An 18,443-nucleotide genomic window follows, 5' to 3' on the forward strand; every position below is an offset into this window, starting at 1 on the left:
CAACTCTGGACTTCGAAAACCAAATACTAGTGGAACATTCCTAATATGTATTTTCAATGAGACGAAAACCATTTCTAGTTCCACAAGGTAAGTGCAGATAAACCTTTGCGTTTTGCTAAAGCATGAGAAGACTGAAGCACACAGAGTAGTGAAGCTTGTTACTCTGCATTTGTTACCTTAGGTATAAAGGCAAAGGTGAACAACATTAGCTATAAAAAGAGAAGTGGATTTTTAAAACATTATCACAAATACAATAGTACCAGTGTTCTGCTAAAAAAAGCAAGAATATTTGCAAGCACCATTTTTAACTTAATGGTGTTTTTTTTAAATTTAAAATTTAGCACTTCATGAAATACCAAGTATATTCAGCAATCCAAACAAAACAAATCTCAGACAGCTTTCGATCAGGTCAATTTCCAAATCTACAATCTCTGTAAAATGGTTTCAGTTTTAAATACGCTGTTTTCTTCCTGTCAAAATAGCGATACAGGGAAAACAGCATTGTAATTATAATCAACAAATAAAACCTGAAACAAAATCTGACACAAATATATGCAATGACTGAATTCAAATTTTACGTTGAAGATCTGAGGTCAGTGATTACTTATCCTTGACTTTAACATAGTATTGCCTGTGTCTTTTTAAAAAAAAACCACCCTAACAGTGGTGGATTTGTCAGGAATGGACATGTGATAGCCACTACTCCAAGCACCAGAAAAGACAAGGAATGAAGAGAGACAAGGAGTTAAAAATATGCAGTTTGTCTAAAATGCAGTTCTAATAATCACAGCATGTTCTTTAAAGAAGACCCAGGCCCAACATGTAACTGTGAACTACAGGAATTTAATCCTTCAAAGTTTTCTAGATTTAATTACATTTGGAAAGTTTCTTGTGTCTACTATGCAAAATACAGGAAATTAAAATACTGAAATTAAAAGCATGAGATTAAAGGAAATTTTCTATGTTTAATGGAAGGTCTTGATGTGAAAATCCAGCACACCATTTGTAGGTCCTGAAATAATTTTAGTCTTTTCCTGCTGCAAGCATTGAATTAAAAAACTTATTTTGTTTTCATGCTATCAGCTCTAAGTCAACTGAATGTCTATCAGCCTTAAACAATCTATTTGGTTTGGCACCTTTTTCCTTTCCCTGTCTCTCTGCAGAGTGTGGATGTAATAAACCAGTCAGGATTACCTGTGAAGCATATGCAAGGAGATTACAAGCTGAGGTTCACTAGTCGTCTGAGAACGGATGAGCTTGCTCTTCGTTTGGGCAGAAACGATAGTGCCGTCAGACAAGGAAAACCGATAAACAGGACTGAACGCCAGTCCCTGCCTCAGCACTGCAAGCAAGCAAAATGACAGAATTATAATAATGAGAAACTATAGTACAGGTAACTTAGCTGCTCAACATCTGATGTTCTAAATCCACCAGCACTGATACCACAGACACTGTGTTAATAAAACAAACAAACAAACAAACAAACAGAAGAAAAATTCTGAAAATAAATAGATGGGATGCATATAAAATAAAGGATCCCACATACTGTAGGGTGATCAAAAGAAAACTTACAAGGAGTGACAGCAATAACAGGACAGATACTATGAAATACAGAGTGTTTCAGGAGTAGACCAAGAAGTCCTCGACATCTATTTCACTTTTCATCAAATATGTGTCTAAGTCCTTTTGTTCCTCATACATTTTTTCATCTGTATCATATAGATCATGATGATTAATATAAATGCCTTTAGTTTCCAGATCACCTGTTTCCATTAGCCTGTATCTTTTCCTCCTTATTGCCTACTTAAATTATCTTCTAACAGTTACTCTCACTACTTTAATTTTAAAAGTACATAAATCTCTTACATGGGAACAATTAAAAATACGAAGAACTGGAACAAGAAATTATTACTTTTTAAAGAACCAATACAAAAATACACAGCTCAAACAAATTACAATACAAATACCTAAACCAAAACTGGGGCTGTGCTATCCTTCCCCAGTGTTAGATATGACTGCATTTCAGGTTTGGGGTTTACTTCACTGCACATATTCTGCAGCCCTTAAGTTTTCAGTGTAAATCTGAACTTCAGCAAATTCAGTTCTCTAACTTCTGTAGACCCCTGTGACATTTCTTTAAAAATGAAAATCATGTTATGGAAAAGCAAATCTCCAAACATTCATTCTACTGTTCACTTTTTGCCATCAATGAAACAAGTGTGATCATTTTCAATTCCTAGTCCAAAAGCTATTATGTTAGGATTGCAGATATGGCAGGAGGGAAATACTTCAGAATTTTCATATAATTGTTTAGGGAAAAAACAGGAATGAAGAACTACAAATACTTTTAATTTCCTATTTTTTCATACATACACATTTTCTGTGGTTTTGGTTTTCTTTCTTTTTTTTTTTTAATTAAGAGTATCATCTGATCTTCATTTCATTGCTTGTCTTTCAATATTTCCTGTTGTAATGAAATGACACGGTTTTCCAAGTGTGGCTTTATTAAATAGTCTCCTCTACAGAGCTACCAGATTTTCAGCCTTGCAGGACTGGTTATGATTGCTTTCCTTCCCTGTCCCCCCCACTGTTATATATTGTTCTGCAAGGTTTTAAAGTATTATTTAGGCAGTGAGAAAACAGGAAGCACAATTTAAACAACCAGAAGGGGTTTTTCAGAGTAAAAATGTAAAGAAAAACAAAACCCTACAACTGTGAAACAATACAAAGCAAAATTTCACTGTTAGGTATGTCATTGTTTCAGTTTAACCTTTGGGCACCAGAAGGTCCAAAGCTCTTAACTTTAGCATATACCACATCAGGAAATTCCAGTATTCAATGCCAACAGGATACAAGTGAAATCTCTACTTAAATCATTTTCCAAACTAATTCTTTAAGCAAACAAGAATGTTTCCGTATTCCTCTTGAGGAAATGCTATTTTTCTGACTGTGGCCAATAAAAACTTACCATATATTTTGTACTTTATACTGAGAGTTAATTTGAAAGTTTTGCAGTTTTTATTGTTTATCAAGCTAATCCTGATTATTTTTTCACACTGTAACACTGAATTACATGTAGGAGACCATTCCTGTCTTTGCTTCTATTCTCAACCATAATGACTTAAAAAAATGCAAGGGGTTCCTCAGTCAAGTGCAAAGATGACTGCCTAAGGTATGCCTTGTTTTTCTTCTCCATGCTGCGGAGCAGGGGAAGGAAACATTTCAGCCATTTTTCCTCTCTAGTGCTGGATCTTTTGCAGCAGAGCAATTCCACAGGTTTTTCCTCCTCCTCTTATCACTCACTCTCTTCACTTCCAGAAGAAGTAAAGAGCCGTCTCGTTTAGACTAATTCTACAGTTTGTATGACGATCCTAAGCCTCTCCTGCAAAATGATACAGTGTAAATTCCAAAACACATATGTTTTTATCACTTCACAGATAGCTTAGAGAGGACCCACTCAAACCTCGGCACTGGATGTCAGAGCTGCTAATTTGGTCAGGAATAATTTGAAGAGGACTGAAGTAACAAGTGGCTGGATGCCATAACAGAAACTCCTAAATCACCTATGGCACAGACAGGTCCTTGCCTGAAACTGCTCTCTACACCCCTGCTGTAACTTTAATTGCATACTACCTTCTTCAGTTCTGTCTGAAATCACAGCGTAAGGCTGTGAACTTTTAGCACTCCTACTGTATATACCCCAAAAGATGTCATCTAAAATATCACAGCATCTCTGTGCTCCCCCCATTCCCAAAATGAAACCTGAAGGTTTCATGAAAGCAGAACATATTAAGAATATTTAACTAATGCTGCATGACTAAAGCTTTTCTTTTCTTTTTTTGCTTTTCTTTTTTTGTTTGTTTGTTTTTGTTTTGTGTGTGTGTGTGTATCTGGTGGAATAATTTGAGATTCCAGTTACAATTTAGTTTCCAAGACAGCATGCCAGTTGTTTAATGACCATGCCAACTATTTGTTACAGGCCAGCTGTAAACCCTGTTCTACAAACATGAACCCAAAGAATGATGCTCCTGCACTGGAAATGTTCCAGTTATTCCCCACTGGTTTTGAACAGACTTTCCTGTGGACTAGAAAGGGTTATTTGCTTTTAGTAATTTGAATCTGTGTTACTAGCATTAGCAGTATCAGGGTTTTATGAAAAGAAAAATCCTCACCCAGTCACTACCACAGAAACCTCACTGGGAACCTTTCACAGTGCAGTACTCTCCTACATCTTACCTATCATAATCTTGACTGAGTAGATGTGCTTGTGGTGTAATCCTATAACACTTATCAGCCAGATATAGTACAACAATGTAGGTTTCCAGATAGTATGAGTGCTGTATCTTTGATAATTCACACTGAGTGTTTCTCACAGGAAATGTGACAGTGAAAGTCCATTTTTGTAGAGAAAAGGAATACAGGTCGATGAACTGCAATGCATGAAATGAGGTTCTGAAGAATGATGGGTAGTGAATGTTCTGGTGGGCAACAAGCAAGGGTCTGTCTTTCTAAAGTAATTGTGACAATTTGAAAGCACCCTGCAATACGGCAGTTATAACAAGCAGGCTAAAACAAACAGGGGGAAAGGTACAAAACCTCTGTAGAGAGAGCCATCAGTGTGTTAGGCAAACCAGCTTGAAAAAGGGACTGTCAGTAGCCCTTGATTGTTCCATGTAAACATAACGAAGAGAACACAACCAAGAGATACAAATGACGAACAGTTTAAATATAGGAAGTGCTAAAAATATGAAACCTAACCTTCCTGGTGATGCCTCTTGGCAAAAGATACTTCTCCCTCGTGCTGCGAATGGAACCTCTGAATGCATCTTCTCACCAAATCCTCCCAGCCAGGTTTCATAGCTGCTCGCATGGTACTTGTGTCCAGTGAAGTTATTTTGCCTGATATTAGGTAAAACATTTGTTACAGCAACTTCCCCTTTGGGGAGGGGGGAAGGGGAGGGAATATTAAAAAATCCTATTTCACAATACCTTGTAGATCCTGGCGAGTAGTAAAGCTCTCTGATGAAGGAAGAAGTGGTCTTTCCTTCATTGGAGCTCTTCTTGCAACACAAATCAAGCAAGACTGCAAATCTTAAAGAAAAATGTTACTTCAGTAATTTGTAAAGAGGAAGAAGATTTTCTTTCCATAAAGAATTCAGAAATATTTTTAAAAAGTTCTTCAAATGTTTTTGGACCAAAAAAATAGATCTTGTACCAATAAAAGGACAGACAGAACTCAGTGGGTTTACATCTTCATTATCTCCTACAACATTAAACAGTACATCAGAGGTGGGTTTGTTTTCTTTTTTTAGAAGAAAAATTATCAAGGACTCCACCACAGTCCATAATTATTGGCACGTGTTTATGCATACATCTATAGTAGCTCAACCACTCAGGAGATTAAGTAATAAAAAAAGAATATACTGCATGCACAGAGGGCACATTTTTTCAACACTCACCATTTCATACCTTCTAAGCCACATTTCTTAAACACGCCCTAAATGCTTGCTGTCCCTGAGAAAGCAGCTTCATAATAAGCCATTTTTACTTATCTGAATACTTAAAATACAATCTGAGGAAATTTACCTGCTGAAGTAGGAAATGGTAAAGGAAATTGTGAACCACGATTGTCTTCAAATTCTAAGAACTCAAAAAATTGCCCACTGAAACTTTCCTCCCAGTCAGCTACATTCTTCTTACACTTGCAGTGATATAAAACTAGGATATCTCTTTGTGCTGGTTTTGGCTGGGGTAGAGTTAATTTTCTTCACAGTAGCTGGTATGGGGCTGTGTTTTGGATTTGTGCTGAAAACAGTGTTGATAACACAGGGATGTTTTCATTACTGCTGAGCAGTGCTTACACAGAGCCAAGGCCTTTTCTGCTCCTCACCCCACCCCACCAGCGAGTAGCTGGGGGGGCACAGCTGGGACAGCTGACCCCAACTGACCCAAGGCATATTCCAGACCATATGACATCATGCTCAGCATATACAGCTGGGGGGAGAAGGAGGAAGGGGGGATGTTCAGAGTGATGGCATTTGTCTTCCCAAGTCAGCGTTATGCATGATGGAGCCCTGCTTTCCTGGAGATGGCTGAACACCTGCCTGCCCATGGGAAGTGGTGAATGAATTCCTTGTTTTGCTTTGCTAGCATGCGTGGCTTTTGCTTTGCCTGTTCAACTGTCTTGATCTTAGCCGGCAAGTCTTCTCACTTTTATTCTTCCAATTCTCTGCCCCATCCCACCTGCGGGGGAGTGAGCGAGCGGCTGGGTGGTGCTTAGCTGCCGGCTGGGGTTAAACCATGACACTCTTTAAGGTAAACAGAGTTTCTCTCAATTTCAATTACATTGGTTTAACAAACAGGTGCATGCAAGTGTATACAATCATAATCCAAGATGAAAGTACACTTCTACAGTTAAATAAAAAAGAAAAAAAACTTACAATTTTTCCATTTTTCAATATTTAGAAGCCACTTTATCAACTTTACCTCACTTCATCAACTGCACTGAAACTGCTGACCCACAACAGCATGGAAAGAGAAAATACTAACAGAAATTGAAAGCGGTAATTACCTTCACCGTCCTCCTTGAAGGAATTTGGTTGAGAAACAGCAAAGCACTGCATAGTTTCGTACTTCTGATGTGCTTCCTGGTTATCATGGCCTTCTTCAGAATCGGCAAGAGGTTTTACCAGCATCCGACAATTAAAGGTATGGCTATTACGCCTAGGAGTGTCACCAGACCAAGATCCTCCGTTCACTGAGCAAAGCAAAGATCATATAGTGAGATAAATCTGGTAGCAGTCATTTCTGCTGCTTATCCACAGGAAATTAATCATGGTGCTTTGCAGACTGGTCGGGAAACAAGCTCATTTAACAACAACAATCTATTTTTAATATTAGAGCCCAAACCAGCACATAACAAGGTAATTTAAAAAATTCTCAGATTTTAAGAGCACTGCTGATTTGTTCAGCTATCATGTTTGTTTCAAGTGACTTATAATGACATAGTAGAAAAGCAGGATAAGAGTCTAAATATTGGTGCATGTAAAAGTTATACAGGACAGTGTAAAGCCTATGGGGTAGATCAAGTTAATTTATGTGCCTGGAAGACATAAGGCAGTATGTAGGATCTGTCCAGTGAATTTAAAAGTGATTAATACAAAAGAGGCAGCAGCATTGTATAAAAATCTGTGTCCAGATTATAAATAGAAAGAAAAGAAACTAATATGCATTTATAATAACAGGAAGCAACACAATTGGGAATGTATTGAAACTCATAGTCTCAGCTACAATGGGAAAGACTGAAGGGATGAGAATGACCTGGGTGCAGTGATGGATAAAACTAAAGCCTAACACAGTGCTTAAGACAAGTAAAAAAGGAAACAAAATCCTGAGATGTACAAATATAGGTACTGGACATCACTCAGAGCGAATGAATGTAACACCACATAAGGAAATAGCAGGGTCATATTTAAAATACTCTTCACTTGCCCTCTTCAGTCATAAAATGTAATAAAGGCAGTAATTTATGGAGCTTAGCCATTTACATTTTTGATTCTTCAGGGGTTTATAAGTAAAGTCATAAAATGCTAAAGTGAATTGCCTAATAATTTTTAAACTGCTGTGAGTAAATTAGGTGCCCAGTATTGACTTTCTCTTTCTTTTCATGTCCTCAAAAAACCAATGACATTAAAACCAATATTAATATGAATCAAAAAATGGCTGCAACTAACAAAAACAGTTTTTGAAAGATAGGGGTAAATATTGGTGAGACTAAAAACACTGAAATAAGAATTGTAGCATAAGGAGTTTTCTGATTTTTCTCTTATATTCCCCCTTTCTTGGGCCATTCTTAGAATAACCAGCCTAGACAGAGAACTAACAGAGTTCATATAGCTAATGCTGTCTTTTAGTGATTCACTCCAGAGATCCATTAAAAATATCAGCTAACATGAGTTACTAACAGTAATTTTAACAAAGAAGAATCTGAAAAGAGCGGAGGATGCTTTTGAGAATAATATTAATCATTCATACAGCCTTTATATACATTAAAAATAAATAGAGTATATATGATGAAACTGTAAGTAGTGGAAGGACATTAACTTAAGTTATTGAAACGCTGATTTATGAAACCGAAGTTAAATAAGTAATGGTATGATATGAGGAAAAGATATATACCTAAAGATTTTGGCAGCAGGATTTTGACAAATTCATTGTGGTCCCCTACATGCAGGATGCTATATATGCTTGTGTTCATCAGCTCTTCTTGGTTGTACCTTAGGTACTGTGTCACATTCTCAGAAACAAACACAACATTACCTTCTGGGTTCACTACAAAGAAGAACCCATCTAGGGCCTAAAGGAAAAAAAAAAAAGGCAGAAAGAGAGAGAGAAAGAGAAAAAAAGAGAGAGAGAGAGAGAGAAACACACAACACCAAACAATCAGATTAACAACAAGATACCCAGAAAATAAATATTCCCTTCAGAAGACATAGCTGAGTCTTTCTGCATCCATCTCAGTTCTTGTATTTTTGTCTGTAATAGCAAAGGACACGTTTCAGACCGAGCATCTAATTTTACCTATATCAAACCAGTGTAAAAGCACAGAAAGGTGCACACCTTGCAAAATAATGAAATCCACACGTGAAAACAACCCAAATCCCCCGCCCCAAGCAAACAAACAAAAATAATGGAAGAGGTTTCTACCTATCTGCCTGCCTGTGAAGTCAGAAACCTGGACCAGAAGCTGTTTCTGCTAAACCTAGAGCCTGTTCACTCCTCTATGCAGCACAGGGAGACTGATCCCACGAAAACATCACAAGATGTGCTGCCATAAGGCAAGGAAAACACTGGCAGAAAGAAAGAGAAAGGCTCTCTCCCCATCCCCAGCAGTGCATCGTCATAGCAGTGAGGCCCCATGCAGCCAGGAACACGAGGGGTTAAAAGCGGAGAAGGGCAAAGAGAGCTGAGAGCAGGCAGTGAGCAGCATGGATGGGGCAGCTTTAGTCCCTACTCCCAGGACTGCTTTCGGTTTTTTTTATTTGACATCAGTTTAATTCAGTCCACACATCATCCACACAGGGAACAGGAACCTGACTTTGACCTCTTCAACTCAGCTCCATGGTATTCCAAAGGACTTAAAAGTTTCTGCACGGAAGTGTCTAAATTAGTCATTTCTGCTGATTGGTTTCCTCCCTTACCTCTTGTGACGATGAAAACCTAGCTGCAGCATTCTTTCTGAGATATCTCCTGTATGTTATCTGAAACCTAAGCCAAATACTACATCACTTCTACCTGATGAGGATAAAGCAACAATTTGAGTATCGGTAAGAACTTCTCATGCAAACTTTCTTTTCCTTAAGATGCAAGCATGATTGTGGATGGTAGAAATATTTCAGAATACATCCCTCTAATTTTATGTCACATGAGCACATAAAGGGGGATACATTTAAACTTAAAGCACCAAAGCTTTTGGTCTAAGCATTCAATTAACAATTAACCCATACAGACTTCTGCAGCTTTGCCTGATTTATTCACCTCTCTAAGGATTGGTGGGAAATCATTGGAACAGTTGTTAGTTATTGCATCTCCAGGGACAGAAACAAGTCAGAAAAACAGGCATCCATGATTCATTATGGGTTAATTAAAAGCGAGTGGATTCATACTAAACCTGAACTTGGCTCACTGCAAAAGTCTAACAAGGAGGAGCTGCCTTAGCAAGCATATACAGGCATACAGGATTTTTGATATGACCAAACTTGGATACTGTACAACTTGTGTGTTGGTCTTAGCAGGCAGTTCTCAAGTCCTCAGGCTACAAATACGTATTAAAATATTGTACACTACTGAGCAGTTAGCAAATCAAGACAGTACAAAAGAGAAGGCTAAGGAGGCATCTTATTTCTGTCTTGAGCCACCTAGCAGAAGGTTGAAGAGAAGACAGAGCCAGGCTCTATTCAGAGGTTCACAAGGAAAGGACAAGATGCAACAGACACAGGTTGCAAGACAGGAAACTTCGCGGAGATACAAGAAAAAAAATTGTTCACCATGAAGGTGGTCAGATATGGGAAGAGGCTGCCCAAAGAGGCTGTGAAATCTCCTTCCCCAGAGATATTCAAACCTTGGCTGGACTCAGACTTGAGCCACCCCCTCTAGCCAGACCTGCTTGGAGTGGGAGGCGGGACTACACAAGCTCCAGGGGTCCTTCCCAAACTAAGTTAGTTAAGGAGTCTGCTAAAGGGGAGAGAGAGTGAAAGCACAACGCACAAGCAGAGCGGCTGAGCCAAGGGTTGCAAAATGCTTTGTTTGTTCTATTTTTAAATAAAAAAATAAAACAAACCACAAATAAATGTACAGGTATATACTTTTCCTGACTGCCTCTAAATTAAGATAAACTAGGTCTTTTTTTCTCCTGTTAATTGTCACAAATTCTAATCTCTGGCTTTGTTTTTATCATTGCTTTCTTTTTGTTTCTGATCATTCTTGGTTCCACCTGTTAATTCACATTCTTGGAGAGGTCCCTCCTTTCCATTTGCTTTCATAACATTCACGACATTTTCCTGCTGACTAGTATTTAGTTTAACTAACACTGATTTACAAGATTTAATTAATTGAGGCTCTAATACAATTTTGTATCAGCATCTCTGCTCTGGATTAATGTCTTAGGCTGCATTTCACCACTGCTTGAAGCCAATGTAAGCATGGCCTCTGGTTTAGTCCTTTCTACATCATGACAGCTCCCTGTACTGTTGGAGGATATGAAGAGCTAGACCAGAGAACTGAGTTGGCTGAAAACTAATGCAAGGAAAAAAAAAAAGAAAAAAAAAGATGCTAGCCACATCAGTCCCCTGAACTGGTCCACCATGAAACCACATGGCATTCAGAGCTGGCAGAAGGGTGTGGGTTTGGCTGAACCATTCTGCTTGGCAGCGGTCCACACTTACATCAATTCAAAGGGATTGCAAAACCAAAACCATAGCAGATGTTTATTGGAGAAAACTTTCAAAGGCAGAGATGGCAAGCAAGAGATTATGAGAGTTACTGGCATCCCACAATAATCTGCAGTTTTCCCTACTGTTTCCTACTATGGCAACTTCTTTGGCAAGTGCTCTGTGCTGTTTCCTCACAGCTGCTTCTTGGGTTGACCACAGAAGTGGTCATCTGAGCCTGGAGTAACACAGGGCCTTATATGCCAGTCTCCCATTTCTTTCTATTCTATTAATAAAATAATCTTGTAGGTAAGCAGCAGCAGGCTTTTGAGCAATTTGATGCACCAAGCCACTTATATCTTTTGGAAGCTTCTACTTTTGCAATATTTTCTTAATTCTGTCCCCAGCTGTATGCCACCACAATAAACAACTTTTCTTCAGAGCTATTGGGACAATGGGGGAACAAATAACGGACAACATGCTGGAAGAGAAAACAAGAGAACAGATATTATTTTAGATGATACACTGGAACAGAAAATACATTTGTGTTCTTTGAGATGTTGTCAGCTCTCTCTTGACTACTTTTTCACCCTCTCTTCTTATCTACTTTATGCTTTAACCAAGAAATCTGTTAAAATATTCCTCAGAGGCAGCTGCATGATGAATTTTACTCCCTTTCTTCAGCTGGAAACACTATTTTGGGGATTCTTCAGTTTTATTCTTTAATAAAAACAGACGATTATATTTCTAAACCAAATCAACTAATAAACTGTTCATCAGCATGGCCATTTTAATTATTATTCGGCAATGGAAAAGGGTGGGTTTTTGAAGAGGTTGTATAAAGGGGTTCTGTAAAGATGAAATAACTTAATTGCATTTCCTTAAGGAGATAAAGACACAAAGAAAGTATCTGTAGTCTTTTCACCACAAACGTATAACAACTTTCAGTCCTTTTAAGTTTCTTGGTGCAAAAGGACCATGGCTTATTAATTTAGTTCCACAATCTTTCATTGTTAATAAGCAATGGTTTTACTGCAAAAGAAAACTAAATTAAATGGAATAATGGAACAGACGGGTGATTTTACATGCCATGTTTGCTGCAGTAGCCAATCATGCAAGATAAGCCAGGAAAAAAAAAATCATCTTATCCTTATTTTCCCTGTGATTAAAACAGGTACTTACAATTAAATTAATAGGAAATTAAAGATAAATTTTAACATAGCAATGTAAGAGATGAATGTTTAACCTTGTTTGATAGCAAACCCAACAACATTCAATTCAGTGAGCACATATAATAAATATTACATTAAATCAATTAATTTGTTACCCCCGCTTTTCAAAGAAGAATGTTTTCACTCCAACCTGACTAATCTTCCTTATGTTTAGTGCTGTGATTTTGGAGTCTTTATTTCATATGTAGTACAGAAAATTGTATTTTCATCTAACAAATCATGAAAAACAATGCAAATACTTAAAACTGTTATAACATGCATCTTGTTCCTGCAACATTCAGAAATGACGGAATAATTACTTTTCTGCCAAAGTTGGTTCCTTTAGCTTGATTCAGAGTTTGTGTTTTGTTTCATCTAAGGTAACATTTATTCTTCCTTACAGGTTAGTCCACAGTCAGAACAGGAATAAACAGTTTGCAAGTGAGCTGAGGCAGATAAAGCAGTAGTGCCAAAGGACGGCAGCATATGACATTAGGATCCCAGATAACATACCTACCCAACATTACTATTAATACATTTAGAAGCTAGGTGTTAACCATGCAGCCTTTGGGGATATCAAAATAACAGCTAATATCAGACAAAAATCTTAACTGAACAAAATGAAATACATGTCTTGAAAGGCTCTCCTGGATTATTTTCTTATTCTAGAGGGAAGAGTCATGCTGTCAGTGCTAAAATGACAAACCATTAGAAGAGTATAGCAATGACATGCAATTTCAGAAGAAGTATTATTCACGTGTATAGTACTGTATATGTAAGTCGATGTTTAGGTACAACAGGTCTTCCAAACCTGTCGTGGTTTAGAATGAATAAAACATGCACATGCAGACACCCAAGACTTACTACCAGCTGAAGTCCCTCAAGTTGTCTGTGTTACAAAGCAGAATTACCTCTTTCTCTGCCTCTCCTCACCCCCAGTTAAAGAGAGTTTCATCACTGAATCCAATAGAAATATGCTGCCTGCTCTTAAATGACATAATCCCAAGTAGCCAGGATGGCTTATCTCTCTTGACCATTCTTTTGCAGCAACTTCTGACTGCACTTTTTCATTTCATTACATTGCTCTTCATCCTAGGGGGGAGCAGAACTGGCTTAAATAAAGGAATTTTGTGCTTTTCACCTCAAGCATCATTGGTCCAAGTGCATCCTTGTCGATGACACTCTGACCCGTAGATGATACATCTGCTTTTTGCACTTCATCTTCATTAGCAGCTGCTGCTTTTTCTGCAATAAAGAAAACTATGTGTTAAATGACAGAGCAGTGCTAAGTGACACAGTAAGAGCCCACAGCGTATTGAGACTAGCTATGAAACGGTTGCAGTGCAACAATTCTGAAAATGAGATTAAATAGTCTCCCATAATGATTCAACAGAAGCATAACTAGTATATTTGGTTCTCAGTTTTGAAGTTTTATGACACAAATGTTGTTTCTCTGCTAGACATTTTACTAAACTACATAACATAACACTGTGGAAAGACAAGGGCTCTTTATGAAGGTGCAATGAGCAAAAGCCAGGACCAAGGTGTATTAAAAGACTGAACTAAAAGAGCATGCAAAGCTTACAGCTGCACAACTTTTCCACGATCGCTATATTTAGAAGGAAAAACATAAGTGCGCAATCTACTGTTTCAGTACTGAGAAACAGCAGTCTCATTTCTGTTCCCATGCCTCCACCCACATTTTTACTATCACATAATTTTCGTACTGCCTTATTTACCAGTATGTTATTAGAACTACATACAATTTCAAGTGCTGTTTTTGAAAATCACAGGCAAGAAAATAATGATTTAATGTTTCTGGAGCATAATGCTACACATATTACAATATGTTATATACAGTATCACAGATCATACCCAACTCTAAATGTAAGGGATATTCATACATACTGGAACTTTCAAATCAAGAGGGTTTATAATTCCTATCAAGTAATGGACTGTATTATTTTTTTCTATTCCAAGAATGATATTGGTGTTTAAGGGAGAAGTAATAAAAGTAATAAAACCACTATACAAAATAAATGTTCTACATTGTGCATTAATGAAATGAGTAATTTTTTGTTGCTAGTTCTATACTCAAAACATTCTTATTATTTTTCGAGCAATTATGTAAAATCTAGGGCTATACTGCAATCTAGAATATTAAAAATAATTAAAGATCTTTTATTTTTAATATTATGCAATAGATTATTTTAATAAACATGAAAGCACGCTGGAATTATGATAACAAGAATATATGCCTTCTACAACAATAAACCAGAACAAGATTCATTGTAGGAATTACTGAAAGTACTGGGTGCGGATGAAGCAAAGGGCCTGTGGAAAATCACCCTTAGTGAAAATTAAAGCATCAGTCATACAAATTGAAATGTACCTAAATGTACAGTATTTTCCACTATCTGTAGATCTGCAATACTGCAGCCAAAGTTCCTCTGAACTCTCTCTTTAGCAGAGGTTATAAGGTCAGCGTGAATGTACGCTGCTTAGACATACAGTAAAGGAACTGCTTCTGAGAACTCCTGGGTGTCCTCCCACAAGCAATCACTTGCTGGCAGTAAGGCTTTCGTCACTCAGGCTGTCTCATCCTAGATTTCTACAGTTTCTTGCTTTCATGAAAAAAGAGTCAGGAAAACCTTAGCTGTCTTCTTAGGATATGTTCATACACAATGTAACACCATTGTGAATAATGATGAAACAAAATTGTTCTGAAAATGGACTGTTGCAACTAATGGAATACTTTTAAAATCACTTTGATTAGCATAATCTGCTAGAAATAACAATTAACCCTTCCTCTGCCACTTAAACTCACCAGCATACAAATCAGTATTTCTGGTTTGGACTGTGGACTGCAGTGGGATTTTCTTTTTTTTCTCCTTCTTCTTTTGGCAAAAAGCAGACATTAGGTGTAATGGGAAAAAATTGAACAATCCTTCCCATACTACAATATAGCAGAGTTAGCAGCATATGATGGTACAATACTGAAAACATGTTCTCAAAATTGTGAAAGAATTCTAAAGATTCTAAAAATAGGGTTGAGTTTTTAATAAAGTTGGTGATGATATTTATTTCCCATCTGTTCCTGGTAGCATAAAGTGATCCCTGGTTTCACACTGCAAAATATTATAATGGATATGGATAGCAGCTTCCTGCTTTCATCCCCTCACTGCTTCAGCCATCAATACCATCTCGAGTATCGGGAGAACAAGGGATTACTCTCTATGCGCTAGAAATGGAGGGCTGCAGATACAGTCCAGCAACAGTGTGCAAGCACATTCATTACACGGTGTTTCCTCATTTCACCAATTTACAAAGACTACTTTTACTAATTATTATCACATAATACAAAACATTTGCTGAAGATTTTTTTCACTCTTAGAACCACGGAGTTCATATGAATGACCAATAACCTATCTATAAAAAATAACTGTTCCTTTTTATGCACACAGGTGAGGTTTTATGCAAAGAAAAAGGAGAAAGTTTTTAATTACTATAAAAGTTATCAACACAGAAGCTGCAATACCAGGTCTGACCAAGGACCTCTCCAAGCCTCACATCCAGTCCCTGACAGTGGCTGCTTTCCCCTCTGGTTCCCCGTTTCTCCATCTCGACCCTTTGATCCCTGACTGCTTCCGTTCCATTATCAGCTATCCCTCACAACCACTCAACCTCTCCATTTTCTTTCCCTTAGACACCTTTTTCCACAGAGGGCCCAACACCTTTGTGGGATCAATAAACACAGCACTTGCTCAAGGAAAAGAATGGAGAAAATATGAAAATGCTATTGAGACACAAACGTTGCCTACCTGCCTCTCTCAGTGATGGTGACAATGTACACTACACTACTCACGACGTTTGGTCAGGCATTCTGAAAAGCTTTATGAATCACAAGTGCTCCAAACTTATGGACTTCATAATTGGATATGTAAGAAGTTAAGTGGTTGGAGAGCTTAGCAGAGGCTCCACATTCAGGCCACAGCTCCCTCTACGTTTATTTAAGTGGCATTGTATAGGAAACCATGGCCTCTGACAGCCTCTGAGTAGGACTAGCAGTAAATTATGTCAATGTTATAAACTGCAGCTACTGACAATGTTCAACTATGCAATAAATTATCCATTTCTGACTGAACTACAAAGCCCCTCATGAAGACTCTATCAGCACATACAGGAAAAGTAAGTGCAAATCCTGTCAGCAGTGTCATTCTGACAGCCAGGCACAGGGAACGTCTTGAAATGCAAATCTTTTCTTCAGTGATACAGCACACGGGGCTAATTGAGAACAAAAATTTGTTGCAGGAAGGTTGGAAAAACCCAACAACTGATACACAAATTTCTAGTGCCAACAACACTCATGCATTTATCACAAGTCAGTATTTTTTGTTTTTCTTAACAGTTCCAGCTTCTGGTGTTAAGTAGTGGTACAAAAACGTAAAGTTTACTTTTCTTTTTTTACTTCTCCTATCTTTTTTAGGTTCACTGGGGGCCCTACAAACAAATCAAAAGCACAGAGAGTTTATTATTTCTACACTAGATTAATGATTTTTGAATGTTAGGGGTTAGGAAAATAGCTGCAGAGGCCCAACCTTGCAAAGCCTCTCAGAAGCCTTTTTTCCAGCCCCATGGGAATTGCTGGTATTACCCTGTGACTAACCACAGCCACTAGATTTTTCCACTGCAGCCACTAACACGGAGAGCGGGAGCCGGTTCCCTGATCTCGCTCACACCTTCCAGCGATGCTGCCTCCCAGAACAGCGATGCCCCTGTTCAAATGTAAAAACGCCAGGAAAGCGTTACCAGGCATCCTACGGGCACAGGGGCTAAAGCAGAGCGGAGGTTTAGTATGGAAAGAGAAATACAGCCTTGTGCTGGCAGAGGAAGTGAGCGGGGTGGAAAGGGGCTTCCCATGGCTTCACCTCCACCCAGGGAATTCTCTGCTGGAGAGGGAGTGTTGAATTAGAAACTGGTCCCATCCTTATGAATATGGCTACCAGGGATCAAGCATATTTTATCTAAATTACAGCAGAATAAACTTCACGCACATGAAATAATTATAAGCTCTGCTCAATTAAGAGTTTAGCCTAGAGAGAGAGAAAAAATTTAAATAAAATAGAAGTACTCCTGAGAGAGATACTACAAAGACTATATACACCCAATTATGTAGCATTTTAGTGACGTGTGTAATTTAGACTTTAAACTGTGGGTATCTTTACAACTGTGTAAGCAGTAATATACTAAAATACATATTAATATTTTCAATTGGGCATCTTCCTAGTGATCATAAACTGTATTTACTTTTCTGTGTTAATATACAGAAGAAAGAAGGAAAAAAAAAGCCCTCACAAATATTTTCTGACAAATTTATCAGTGGGAAAGCCTCAAGCTTTATTTGAAGCTCATTCCATATTCTGAAAGCGAACCTTTGTGAAATCACATTAGTTTAACAGAAATTCCTAAGTCAGAGAAAGAGAAGCCAAAAGCAATAGTTTGAACTCCCCTGCTACATTTTAACTTAGGAAGCCTTCCTGGTTCTCCATCCTCCCAACTCAAGCTATGTTGGTGCTCTCTGGATTTCTGACAGGAGACTCAGAAGTGCTACTGACGGGCATCACCTTCTCTTGGTTGTGTTTCAAACCCTCCCTTCCTACAGATGGGCAGGCAGGACCCGCTGAACTACCAGAAAAGCTCTCTTTGTCTGTATTCAAGCTTTACTCCGACTTCCTTAATGATACTAGCTGCAGAAATACTTCCCCCTTGATGCTCTCTGCAAAACCAAAATGCATTTTCCAAGTGAAGAACAAAACCATAACTTCTGTAGGGATTGCAAAAAGATGAAGCATAATCTGAAAGAGAAAATTTGCATCAACACTCATTTAGTTTATTTTTCATAGAAGAAACACCTAAGGTTCTTCACAGAACAAAAGGAGCAAAGAAGAGATGCTGATGAAACCCTGGACAGGCCAGCACCCGTGCTCTACAAACTGCTGAGGAAAGAGATTGAGAGGGAAAAAACAACTGTAACAGGCAGAATCAAATTTATTATCTTATACTGTTTAAAACAGGTTTTCTCAGGTGCCCCATATAATTCCTGTTCTTCAAAACTTTCTGGAACTGCTATTGAAATGCCACACCCACCTCAAACCATATACCCTCATTTATGTAACAACAGGTTAAAAATATAAGCAAAGAAATTTATTATAAGGGATACTATAAAGCTCAACTCTGCACATTAGAAAAATCACACAAATCAAGAAAGATCCTTATAACAGTAACAGCAACATCACTTGAAAGT

General features: G+C 37.9%; 1 protein-coding gene across 8 annotated transcripts in view; it reads right to left on the reverse strand.

Annotated features, from left to right (window-relative positions):
• NCOA2 (nuclear receptor coactivator 2) overlaps positions 1–18,443 on the reverse strand; it is a 198,746-nt gene that overhangs the window by 42,708 nt on the left and 137,595 nt on the right. For all 8 annotated transcript variants that reach the window (XM_075023434.1, XM_075023426.1, XM_075023431.1 and 5 more), the window contains 6 exons: positions 13,281–13,384; positions 8,179–8,356; positions 6,572–6,757; positions 4,990–5,091; positions 4,759–4,899; positions 1,195–1,342 (listed from right to left, as the gene is read on the reverse strand). In XM_075023434.1, the coding sequence (XP_074879535.1) occupies positions 1,195–1,342; positions 4,759–4,899; positions 4,990–5,091; positions 6,572–6,757; positions 8,179–8,356; positions 13,281–13,384 (859 nt within the window). The remainder of the gene's footprint in view (positions 1–1,194; positions 1,343–4,758; positions 4,900–4,989; positions 5,092–6,571; positions 6,758–8,178; positions 8,357–13,280; positions 13,385–18,443) is intronic.

This window comes from Buteo buteo, chromosome 3 (assembly GCF_964188355.1).
Source record: "Buteo buteo chromosome 3, bButBut1.hap1.1, whole genome shotgun sequence".
Taxonomy (NCBI): Eukaryota; Metazoa; Chordata; class Aves; order Accipitriformes; family Accipitridae; genus Buteo; species Buteo buteo.